The 13,492-nt window shown below is 39.2% G+C and overlaps 1 protein-coding gene across 7 annotated transcripts in view; it reads right to left on the reverse strand.

Moving 5' to 3' along the window:
* The window catches only part of pard3bb (par-3 family cell polarity regulator beta b), a 227,837-nt gene that overhangs the window by 32,891 nt on the left and 181,454 nt on the right, over positions 1–13,492 (reverse strand). Inside the window, exon 23 of one of the 7 annotated variants that reach the window (XM_067603158.1) lies at positions 11,604–13,079. The exons of the other annotated variants lie outside the window; for them this stretch is intronic. Within the exon in view, the coding sequence (XP_067459259.1) occupies positions 13,074–13,079 (6 nt within the window). The 3' untranslated portion in view covers positions 11,604–13,073. Of the gene's footprint in view, positions 1–11,603; positions 13,080–13,492 lie in introns of those variants that run through there. 7 annotated transcript variants of the gene reach the window in all.

The following is a 13,492-nucleotide window of genomic DNA, read 5'->3' on the forward strand; positions in this document are numbered from 1 at the left end:
AATCTGGACTGGAGTCAGACAAATGAGTATCTATTGTATAAAGGGAGGATATTAATCCTAATATATGATGATTATATTTTATCGGTGACAAATGCACTGTCATGAAATTGCAAATGTCGTCATTAATTTTTCTATGAACTACATGAGTAAGCTAGCTCAGAGCTAATCAGAAATGTGTAATGATAAGAAATCTCTTTACAATTCAGCAAAAACATTCAATGCTTTGTGTTTTCTTTTCTTAGCTTTAAAGTCTGACGGTTGTTCACTTACTTGTAGCAACATGATCCATTTTTGACCAAAAAAAAAAAGGGGTCTTAGTGGGTGGTGTTTCTGTGTGTGTGTTTACAAAAACAGCAAAGTTATAAAACTAGAAATCTCAGCACCTGGCAAAGTAATCGCTGAGTCATTGCTATTATCAACAACCCCGTGAAGCCTCTGCAGACATATACCATTATGGTCACTTTGTGCTATTGGGGCTGTAAAATCTCACTCAGAGAGACACGGGGAGTGGCAGCCCAAAAGAGTGTGGTTGATAGACAACAAAAACTGTAAGAGAGGCAGAGAAAGATAGGAACTGAATAAATAACCATGGGCAAATTTGCTTATTTGTTTACAACACCAAAGGAGCACCAAGCATCTTTATTCACAAACCTCTTCTCACTGAAATGTCAGCAAAGCACTAGAATAAAGGGCTAAGAATTAAGACTGGAGCACAGTTAAATGTCACAGCGCTGTTGAGCCTCTGGTACAATTAAGACTACAGAAGGTCAATTTTCCCCAAAGCACGCAGCTTAGAGCGTCTCCCATGAATACAGTGATTAATACTACCTAATGCAAAGCATATCCTGTTTATTTGGTGTAGGTTTGTGAGGGAGTGCAAGCGACTTCATATTAGGTTTGTGTGTGTGTGTGTGTGTGTTTGTATGCATATCAGGATGTAGACCTATCAATCAAATTCATCCCTCTTTATTTAAAATGGCATTTAAAAGTTATCAAGTGGGTGGCATCCTGACAAACACACACACGCGCGCACACATGCACACGCACATACTAACTTATTTTTGTCACCGAGGAGAACTGATGCATTGACTTAATGTACATTAATTCCTCGGAGACTTGATGATCCTTGGAAAGACTTTAATGATAACAAGTTAAACCCTTTCCAACCCAACTGTAACCTTACACTAACTCCAAAAACCACAACAACTCCTGTAAGCTAAACACCAAAATAGATTGTTTTTTATCACCTTCCAAAATGAAATGTGAGCGTTTTCTTATCTTATGTCTCTATCAGTACGACATCATTGTTTGTGTCTTCAAAAAAAACATTACAATCAAAACTGATTTGTGTGAGTATTTTCTGATCTACCACCGCTATGGTTAAAGATCCCTTCCTGACAACACTCTACTTTATATATAATGATAATTTGTGTCTGATATTGTTTTTCCACATAAAAATTCCAATTATCTTGTTAAAATCCTCAAAATGACATCTACTCTTTCTCCCTCACTAAAAATGACAGAATACAAGAATATGCAAATATTGTTACTTTCACAAGTTGAAGTGCTTTGACATAAGATGTCTCCTAAAGTCCGTTCTCAGTGTATGTGCACTGGAGGCTTCAAGTTTCCACATCACAGTTGTGTAAGTTGAACCTGGACCATGATTGGCTCTGAACTAGTTGTGATGTCACAAATCCTGCTCATTAGATAGACCCTTTAAACTTAAACTTTCTATTGTCAGCAGATGAATGAGAAAATAACCTTCTAGTGTTCAACTCTGCACATACATCATTCTGCACAGTGACGCTAAAACATCCAACTGGGGGGGGGGTTTAAGGTTTGGTTAAAAGTTGGTTTAGGTCAGGGGAAGATCAAAGCAATGGTTAAAAGGTCTCTATGGTAACAGGAAATGAAAATCACACACTTTTTTTTGTCGCCGAGTGGAAAGTAGGTCCCTACAGTGTGACTGCAATAATAGATTTTTGTCATCACGACATAACTAATACAAATACATACAGGGTACAAAATTAACACCTGCCAAGCGCCAAATGTGCAAGCAATTTATCAAACAACTGTTGGGACAAGCAGAACATAAACTTAAATACGATGTCGTCGACTTCCAGCAGTCAACTCCCGCTTCCCTCTCATCCACAGCCGATATGTAGACATACAGAGCTCATTGTTATGAACGAGCTCAAAATGGACATTCACTGTATGTAACGATTGAGTCTAATAAGCTAAGTATCTTAAAATAAGTTCAATTCTTGTAGACTTTAGGGTGACACCAGACTGCCCCTCTTCTCAAGCAGAAGTACCTGCAGCAGTGAGTCTGACCGGCAGCAGCAGAGAGAGGACAGAGGAGAGGATGAACGATGCCATGGAGCTGTTAACCACTTTATCCTTCAAGACCTGCAGACTTTCTAAACGGTGGAGTCTGAGGGCTTCAACCATTAATCAGAGGTTATTCTAAGGGTCTTGTTAATAAGGAGATATAGCCTGATGTTAATTAGTCTTTATATTAAAAAGATAAACTGGTTGTTAGAAACAAGTTTACAATAAATAAATATATTCTTTATTGTAGGGGTGAATGCTGTAAAACTTGGTGCTGTATTAGAAAAAAACATGCAAATCAAATATATATTCATATCAATTGTCATCTTCACATTTTGCATTTGTAATAATGAAATTATCAGCAATCATAATCATTATTATCTTGTTTTGAAATTTAATAACTTAGTCTATAATTATCATTATTGTAATATCATATTGGTGCATCTCTAGAAAAAAGTGTACATTTTCTGTATTGGGGCATTTCGTTCTTCATTTATTACATTTACCTCCAGAGCCCTTATGGTGTAAGAAGCTTCTGGTAAATTATCATGATTATGACTCTAAGAACATATGGAACAATTCAATGGTAGTGTGAAGTTATTCCACTGCTGATGTGTGCAAAATACACAGAGTCCTGTGCTTAGATAACATAGACTGAACTATGTTCATATTTATGCAAAGTGTGTGTAGCACTGGGAAAGTAGTAGGAGTTAAAGTGCAACAAAGTAATACATTGATAATGTTGATTTATATATAAATATATGTATATATTTGGAGAGAGAGAGAGAGAGAGAGAGAGAGAGAAGGGGAAACAGCGAGTGTGGTGGGAAAGAGACAGAGAGATGAGGATAAATAAATGATAGTAAGAAGGAAGGTAAGGCGATAGCACAGAGGATAGGATTAGTCTCTGCTACAAAGCCTTTAGAGAAATACACACACATACACACACACACACACACACACACACACGTATACACACACACACACAATATTTAAGTGTGTGCACATGCTGTGACATAGACACATTATACAGTCAGTAAAAAAAATAAAAGACCAACACACAAAATCACACATAATGTACGTTTAAATTCTCTCTCTCTCTCTCTCACACACACACACACACACACACACACACACACACACACACACACACACACACAGGTTTATCCAATCCTTAGTTTTCTTAACAGTTAAGCTTGTCCTTGAAAGTGCAAGGTGGGGAGTTGATAAGAGGACAGAGAGAAAGAGAGTCAGGGGTGATGGCATATATAGAGGGACGGAGGGAGGGAAGCAGTAAAAGTGAAGGAAGATAATTTGGTTTCCTCTAAGCAGATAATATATCCTTCTACCTCTACGCCCCCCACCCCCAGACTCCTCATCTGTGTCTCTGTACCCCAAACTTCCCGACTTTAAAAAAGTTCCCCTTTGAGGATTAAGGGGAACAAAGAAAGGTGAATTCCAAGGAAAGACTGAGCAAGTGGAGGAGAGAGAGAGAGAAGTACGGGAGAGTGAAAAGAGGTAGAGGTTAAAGGGGAGACAATTTACCTGACGGAGACGGAGAGATGATGGGAGAGAGAGGACAGAGACAGCAAAGATGAGAGCAGGGTAAATTTTTTACCTCCTCTGCCGTTTTTTTTTTTTTTTTTTTTTTCATAATGCCGGCGCCTTAGGTAGGAAAATCTCTGCTGGGTTTTTATTTGTGGATTCTCGTATTATTTATTTATTTCTCTATGATATCTCAGGAGCAGGACTTAGCATAAGAGCATAAGCACATAAGAGCAGCACAGCCACCTTTCTGCTTTGTGTGTGTGTGAGTGTGTGTGTGTGTGTGTGTGAGAGAGAAAGAGAGAGAGGGAAAGTATGCATGTGCATGAATATGTACAGAATCTAAATACGAGACTGAAAATATACGTTTTGGCATCTGAGTGTGTGTGTGTGTGTGTGTGTGTGTGTGTGTGATTGTGTGTGACAGAGGGAGCAGGTGGCTACAGTGACAGGTTAGATGGAGCTGTAATAGGATGAAAGCGACACTTTCTCTTTCGGTCTCTGTCTCTTCCTTTTTCAGATGATTGGCTCCAGTCGGGCGGGAATGATAGCCAGGGTGTCTGGATTTTTTTTCCTATATTTTTTTATCCTTTCTAATCTCATGAAAGTCTTGACCTCTCCTCTTCTATTGTCTCCTTTGTCATACTGTTCTCGTTTCAACATGTTTTATATCTTGTCCGGTCTATTTTTACATTACTCTCTTCCCTTCTCATCTCCTCCTCTGTTTTTCTTGTCTGGTTTCTCCTGTCATCCTTACATTCCCTCTGCTTTGAAATGTCAGTTTAGGTAACGGCGGGGCGATGAACCTGACGTCCTCTCACCGGTGCGTGTGGATGTGCGTATAAAGGCTTAATCTGCGTTGGAAACACTCTAAATCACTCTAAAGCCATTTTCAGACATGGGATATGTGGCTTCAACAAACTGTTAATGTGATGTCACTCAGTCATGCCACTTTTATGTAAATGTTCCTCACAGTTTTATTCAGACATGACAGAAAATGTAGGTGCCCGAGAGATATATGGCGCCTGTCCTATCGATCCATGCAGTTGGCATGGATGGAAGCTGAAAATATATCGAGGGCGACAGCTGGTAATAATTATTGTGGTTGTCTGAGGGTTTTTTAACCTCTTTTGCACTGGTCACAACACGAGGGTAAAATGTGATATTTACAGACCCAACTGTTGACATAGAATCTCCCTATCAATGTATAAGCTGTTCATTTACAGTGGTTCATATTTTATTTAACTGTTTTTATTAGGTGATTACTATAGATTATTAGAGTGATCTTAATCAGGTGAGCGAGACATGCATTTTATCTCTCTTTGCACATGTTTTAGCTTGTTCTGCTGCCTTAACATTCATTTGCTGGCATTTGATTCAGACTTGGGCCATTTTGAATGTTACAAGTTCTGACTTAGTAAGATTTCCATCGTGACTTTTACATAAAACTGACTCTGCCCCATATTCAGACATGAGACCAATGTGCCAAATTGCCATCACATTTACATTAAGAGGTCTGAAAGGGGCTGATTATTACACAACAACTGAGTCTGGCATGTCTTTTTACATCCATAATGTGTAAACAGGGATTTCATTAGATTGGATGTACATCTTAAGTTCTTTGATTATTACAAGTGGGTGAATATACCTCAATTTTGTATGAAATGTAGAGACAAATGAGTTGAAAATGAAATAATAATAATAATAAGTGTATTTCTGACTATTTGTGCAAACTGTGTGTGTATGTTGTGTATGACTGTGCACATGTGAAAGGATGAGGCACCCTGAGCGAAAATGGACAAAGAAGTGTGGAGAATGGAGGCAACATTTGCTTTTGTGCTGGATGACAAGCTTTGGAAAGAGGCAGAAATCCACTTGCTACGCTGAGCTTTTGTTCGGTATATGGACCTGAATCCATGAACAGATATGTACACATGTACAGACACACAAACACATAAAGCCCGCGGGGAGTCGTTCTTTCTGGGGGTCTTACATGGAAAGAAATGCACACAAATACACACACAACTATAAAGTCTTTAAAGCATAAGTCCTTTCTGACCCACATTGTATGACCCCTGAGAAACCTCTTTCAAAAAATTCAACTCTCTCTAGAATTGTAGCTAAAAACTGCTCGCTTTACGTATGTCACGGTGTCACTGAAATGGTTGGTGTGTTGATGAGCATACACAACTATATTAACCAGGAACATGACTGCATGTTATACCTGACCAAAAGACAAGAAAGATGACTAAATTTTCAATTTGTCTGAAAACTCTGACTTGGCTGAAGGATCAGATATTACCTTCAGTACAAAGGAGAATAGTGTCATCTATCAAATACGCTCCTAGAAATAGAGATGGAAGTTTTCTTGCAGACACAAGCAGTCTGTTGCAGGACGTAGACTTAGCTCTGGTCCAGGTGGGGTGGAAAGGGGGGGATGGGCAGAGGAGGAGAACAGAATTAGAGAAAGCGGGACGGGTGGGAAAGAAAGAGAAATGTAAGAAGAGAGCAAGACGGGGATTAGAAACCCTCCAAAAGGCAGTCACTTAATTTCCTGGCTAACCTGGCTATGATTATCTCCTGGGTGGGGAAGGAACGTTTGATGTCCTGGGACCAGACTAATCCTTGGTGACTAACCTCCACCTCTCATTTCCTCAGGATTAGCTCACTCTGCTACTTAAAAAGGTGGAGGTGGATAGATATTAACCTGCAGTGTGAGAGAGAGAAAGATTGTGTCTCTTCGACTGAGGAGACTGCCTTCACCAGAAAAACTACAGCACTGATCGATTGTTCAAACTCTTAAAATCACCTTCTCTGTTTACACTTTCCTGACAAGGACCTCCTGTGTGAGTAAAGATTGTTGTCTCTGTAAGCAAAGGTGGGAGTGACTTAATGTTTTTATAACGCCAGAAAACCTCATAGCTTTGACAAAGGAGACCACTTTTAGCATCCCATCTGCTACCACAGAAATCGGTTGGTAGGAGATCAGAGAGGAATTGTTTTTCATGACCATGATCTTTCCCTGACCTCAGCCAAGTAGTTCCCTAAACTTGACCAAAACATAACCATAGAGGTGGCTGATCAGAAAAATGGTTATATGGATGATAAATGTAATGCTCATTCGTAATAGCTTTGGGAGGCACTGACAAATGATGCTGTACTCAGTAAACGTGCCAGTTCATATAATGTTAGATATGGGCAGTTTTGGAAGCCATTGACTGACAAGTTCGTTGGTCATTTAGGTTAGAGGACTCCACTGTAGATTTTGCTCTGGGAGATGGAAGGATAGGAAAGTCCCAAGGGAGAAACGCCAGGGAAAAAGTTAAGGTTGGAGAGAGAAAATACATAGTGAGATCATACCATCAACATCAACTACTACTAGTTTGAACTAATTATAAAACCAACAGATAAGATACACAAATGCACACAAAAACAAAACACATACAACACAAATGAGTCACACAAGCAAACACATGCGCTCATGCTTACAGTTGGCTGTGATTTCCTTCCAGTTTGGATTGATAAACTGCTAAAGCTGAAGGTGACGCAGTGCCTCCGACAATTTGGGACCTAATGATTGAACGTTTATTTGCAAATTCATACAAGGACTCCAAGGACTTGCAACACCCACAAATACACACATTAATGTCTCTAAAATGTTGCAAATTAACCAACGTTTTTTTTTTTTTCAGAAAAGCTGTTGCCAAATTATGCTCAACAGTCTTTCCCGGATTTTCTTTTTTTTTTTTTTCTCACCAGGCTTTTCTCAAGAGAGAAAACCTGAAGTTTTGCCAGGTTACCAGCCAATCTGACCAATGACACGCCACTTGACCCTTCTCTCGGCCAATGCCCTGTCTCCAACAACCGGCTGGGCCCCAGCTGGCCAATTAGCTCGCCTCTTAGTGTGGAGCGCGGCCAATGAAAAGCCCCGGGAGACTTCTGTTCATCTGAACTCACAGATGGGAGGACAGAGAGGGGGGAGAAGAAGGGGGGAGGAAGAGAGGAAGAGTGTGCATGTGTGTGTGTGTGTGTGAGAGAGAAAGAGAGGGGGTGTGAGGGACTTGGCCTGAATTCCCAAACACTATTGAGACATCTTCACTGAAGAGGTTGGCTAGTTTTGAGTTAGCAGTTGGAAACAAATCTCTCCATTACAAAGCGACCAATAGGAGAATCCCAATGCTAGTAAAAGAAATAAAAAGGAAACCAAACGGCAAACGAACTAGATTTTAAGACTACCATGTTTGACTTTTCAACACAGGAAGTTTCCTGCAAAAGCTTTTAGTCGACAACTGGCAAATAACACATTTAATCTCTTAAGTGAGTGTTTTTCATCACATTGTAGTTCTTGTCAATTTAAAACTAGGCTCTAATGTGCAGTAGTTTGTGGTTGTGATTGTTATTATGGATGTGTTAAAAACAGCAGAGGTTCAGATCCGACTCAAATTACTTTATTTTCTTGATCACTTTCCTTTTTTTAATCTCAGCTTTACTTTAAAATGAATAAAAATCACCAAGGCAGGCCACTGTTTTCCTGTCCATTAAGCTTAATTTAATGAAGAACACTCACAAGTGAAGTTGGCAAACTGTGAAAATGGGAGTATTAAATTGAAAGGCCTATGTTACTGGGCTGGGGGAAAACATTTCAGTGAGCTGTCCGGAGAAAAAAAAACAAAAAACACAAAATGCAGGGCAGAGTGGAACTTGAAATGTTTTCTCTGCCTCACTAGTTACACTGATTTGGAGTGAAAATTCTCTAAGCATTTTGGCAGTATGTCTACTTTTTATCAGAAAAAAAACATTAAGTGAAACTGACTTTCTTTCAGTCAGCATTTTGGACAGCTGTATTGAAATGCCATAGTTACATAAGCTCCCCCTCTTCTCAATATCTCAGCGTGTGACTTGAATTTCCTCTCTATTACAGTACAACTTTCCCTGACAAATACTCCCCCCCCCCCTCCTTAAAGATAAGACTTTCTCTCCAGACATCTCTCTCATTCGCAATTTAGGTTTGCTTTATTAGCATGACATGAAAGTTTGTCTGTGCTGACGAAGCATTCGAGAGAAAAGTGATAAATAAAACAAATATATAGAGAAATGTGTAATAATATGAATTAAAAAAGTAAACAGAAAAACTTAGAGAACATGTATACATGGTATGTTTGTATTTATACTTTCATATATGAATCTCTGATCTCTGTGCAAAATATATATTTTACAAACATACAGCATCCATGCAAAGTGATAAATCTACATAAGACAAGTCATACACACAGTATACACACATACCTAGACAAAGCTGTGTGTGTGTGTATGTATGTTTGCCTGTTGGCTTCCTTCTCAAAGCTTGAACAGAAGTCATGTGTGCTAAATCCAGATTCCATAAATCAACATCAAGAAGACCGAAGATCTATAAATAAAAGGAAACAAACGAACACACCTCTACATACACATGTACACACAAAGATAAACACACAAGTATGTTTTCCTACCTGCATGCTGTGACCTCCACATTATTCCAAGGCATTATTTTCCATTTTAATCATCCATCCATTTTCATTACCTGTTTGTAGTGCCACAGGGCTAACACATACAGACAAACAACTTTTATTTTATTTAGTAACTTTCTCATGCTGAGAAGAATTCCTGATATTGACCAGAACCTAACACTACAAATGTATGTTAAAATATACAGTTAGAAGAAGGGTTTAACAAGAAGTTAAAAAGGCGTGTTTGTGTTGCTGATGTTCCTCAACATCTTCCTCTCCCCGGCTGGCTTTTCAACACACTCTTTTTTCAGTTTCTCTGTGTGACTCTCCATCTCTCCCCCCCCCCCCCCTCCCTCCCCTCACTCAGCCTCTTTTGACATCTCATCTTCTCAGACCTGCTTATTGTGAAACTCACTGACTCTTACTACAGTATCTCTCTCAACCTCTCCCTCTCTCTCTCTTTTTCCCCTCTCCTTCTCTCCATCCCTCAGTATTTCTTATCTACCAGATGACTCACCATATTTCAACGTCAGATATTTTCTCTCCCAGAAGCTCAAGAGCTGCATGCCGCTTTAAGAATCGCTGACAATCTCCAAATACACATACGCGCGCACGCCGTATATCCTCGCTTGCTCTTAAGTGTGTATATAGTGTGCGCTCCCACATACACAGGTACACATATTTGACACTTACAGGTGTGTATATCCCCGACAACACAGCTGAACCAACAATCTAGAAAAACATGTGCACACACATGAACAAACACATACTCACACTCACACAGACACACACAGCAGTTGGCTATCTGTCCTGTCCACAGTGCAGTGGCCAGTGCTGATAACACTCTCCATTGGACCAAAACCTATCGCTCTTTACACACATACCTGGACAAGACTTTGTGTGTGTGTGTCTATGTGTATATTTGCCTGTTGGCATCTTTCTCAAAGCCTGAATAGAAGTCATGAGGGCTAAATAGACATCTAGATTTGATAAAATGTAATGACATCAATACCCATGAGCAATACCTGAAGGCAAAACACACACACACACTCACTCACTCACAGATAAACACACACATCCTTGGCCGCAACCACGGAAAGGTTTTCCAGGAATGTGACCTCTACATAATAAAATCTATTATTCCAACAGTTTTTGCCAACAGCACTGCAACAAAAGAGGCTTTCACGCTAGATTAAAGGATAATTTCTATTTCTGCATGTGATATTGATATGGCCCTTTGCTGAATATCCCTAAGAACCAGATAAAAATGCATGCAGGGCTTGAAATTCCAGAAGCGATTGCCATTGTGTGTGTCCGCTCATTAAAAATGTACTGTACATGCCATCTTTTTAATAATAAATGTGAATAAAACGAATAAAAAAGAAAAAGAGAAGTTTGAATGTTTTTAGCCACACTAACAGTAGTAAACATGGGCAGTGATACACTGGATATTGTTTTATCCGAGGCATTTTTTCACTAAAATGCTAATTAAGTTTTACTTTCAACTGGGACGAGCTAGGGGTCAGTTGGAAGTAACATTAGCTGCTAACGCTAGTGTTAAAGTTCCTGTCTGTAACTTTTCTGTTTCTCCCAACATATTTTATGATACTGGTGCACTTTTTGAAGAATGCAAATGTAAACGACAGGCAGTGGTAAACATGGTGGTATCCGCATTTCTTTCAGTCTGTAAATTTGGGGTGTGATTGGGTCAATATCACGGCAGCAGGAGAGGGGTTGGGTTGCACTCATACACACTCACAGAGACTACAGTCACAGTGCAGAGAGAGAGATAGACAGGGGACTTTGGGATGATCGTTTGTTGACAGCTGAATCGTTTTTATCCAAATTTTGCGCCTCATTTGGGTTGGATCTGTGGTTGTTTATCAATGTAGCCAAATCTCTGACTCTTGTATTGGTTGTCTAATACATATCAGTTAATCTTCATACCAATACTTTGGACTATGGGAGGAAACCGGAACACCAAGAAGAAAACTATGCAAGCACATATCCCTCTCGCTTTGAGGAAACATTCCACCCTGAAACTCTAATTTCTTGTGGAAAATCAATTATTGTCTTTGTACTTATATTAAGACTTTTCTAAGTCACCTCAATACACTCGTACTTTTTTTTTCCTACAGGCTGAATGTAACACATTTTAACTGTGCAATGACATGCTGTGCTGCATTCATACACCTTTGTACTGCACCCTCACATCATGTTGTAACTGTGCTGAGATACTACGGTCATAAATTGAAGCCTCCACCCTCAAACTGAGCTGTATCGTCCTGGTAAACTGATTGAATCGACATACATGGTAATGCAGGTGGCTTGAGCAGAAGGGGTTTTAATAGAAGGCTTGTTATGTTCACCTTGTGTTACTTTTTTAATACTTAGTCATAGTCTCTGCAGCTGAGTTTACATTTCTGTTTGTATCGATGTAACACGTAGCAACCTCGCCGTGTTGTCAGAGCCATAATGAAGTGAGTCAAGCTGTGCTGTTACGGCAAACACAACATTTCTGCTGTTGTTTTACACTTAGAGCTTTCCGACAACAAAACACAGGAAGGCCTTTATTGAAGAGCAGCTACTGGAAATGAAGCCTAAACTTGGCTAGGCGCCAATGTCTAACTCTTTGTTTGACAAAACATATTAACTTTCGTTTTGACTATTTGAAAATGAATCAATTTCAATATTACAAGAGAGGCATTGTAAAAGAGACATTAAGCAAAAGGTTTACTCTTCTTCTTGTAATGTGCAACAACTGTAATCAAGCACAGTAAACTTTTATAAAGGTTACAGACTGATATGCAGAGAATTAAATCATGGAATAAAGACTTCTTCCAGTTTGACCTGTATGATAAATTATGTCTGTCATCCTGGGACCCAGGCACAAACATCTTACTGAAGTAGTCATGAGGGGACCCGATGACCACAGATCCATTAAGAGTTCTGGATCTTGACCTTAACTTTATGAGTCCAGACTGTAGGGAATCATGCATGTTAAAAACAGATAATAAGTCATGACATGTTGATTCATTCTGACCTTCTGGCAGACAGAAGACACAAATCACATATGCCAGTGAGGGAGGTCTGTGTATGTAATAGAAAATATGAGCATTCAGACATGCTTCCATACGTCTCTGTTAAAGTGAGATCATGCGTTCATACTTGCATGCATTGTGTGTGTCTGTCTCGGCATGGGGTGGATGTATGTTTTCATCCTTTCATTCTATTTTGTGTGTATGTATGTGTGAGTGTGTGTGTGTGTTTGTGTCCAACAGACGTTTAGCGGTCATCAGACCAGCCAGGCACCAGTCCCAGACAGCGAGGTCAGAGTCATTCACTAATCATATTAACATTCCTCCATAATGACACAATGCATAACTCTCCCTTTTCAGTCTTTTTTCTCTCTCTCTCTCTCCCTCCATCCATCTGCTTCACTCATGCTTTCTGTTTCAACCCCTCCTTTCATTGCTATGTTTCTTTCTTGATTTTTATCTACATCACCACCTCTTTCTTTTTAACTGTTATGTTCATCTCTGACGTTCAGCGGTTTGCTCATTTGTTGACTTTACTCCTGTGTGCTTTTCTGAATTTTCCCTCTGTTCTTCCTCACATTAAATTCCATCTTGTCTTTCTTTCTTTCTATCTCCCTTCTTTCTTCTCAAATGACTTGCTTCCTTGTGGATCCAGCAGTAGGTCCCCAATTTAATCCTGAGGGCACATAATTAGGGGAAATGATTAGTACTTTGTACAAAGGGGAGACAGTAGGTGTTGAATTTAGAGTTGGTCATGGTTGGACATTTATTTTACAGACTTTCTTTAAAAAATCTATTATTTATTTTATTATTTTTAGCCATTTCCCTTCATCTTTTCTAATTTAAAATAAAATAAAGGTCACGACTGTTGTCTACAACTGTGTTTGATTAGGTTTATTTAAAGTCAACACAGTGGATTTCATATTTGCACTTTGATAGAATGAAAACAGAAAATAATAAAGTTACACATAATGAAAGAACAATGCTTTTCTATCTGTTCGTAAGAAGAAAAAGGTTCATTCTGCAAGTCACAACTTCTTCGGAGTTACTGGATAAACACTGATTTCTAATCATAAAAACCAGTGAAGT

The sequence above is a fragment of the Thunnus thynnus genome, chromosome 11, assembly GCF_963924715.1.
Source record: "Thunnus thynnus chromosome 11, fThuThy2.1, whole genome shotgun sequence".
In the NCBI taxonomy this organism is placed as follows: domain Eukaryota; kingdom Metazoa; phylum Chordata; class Actinopteri; order Scombriformes; family Scombridae; genus Thunnus; species Thunnus thynnus.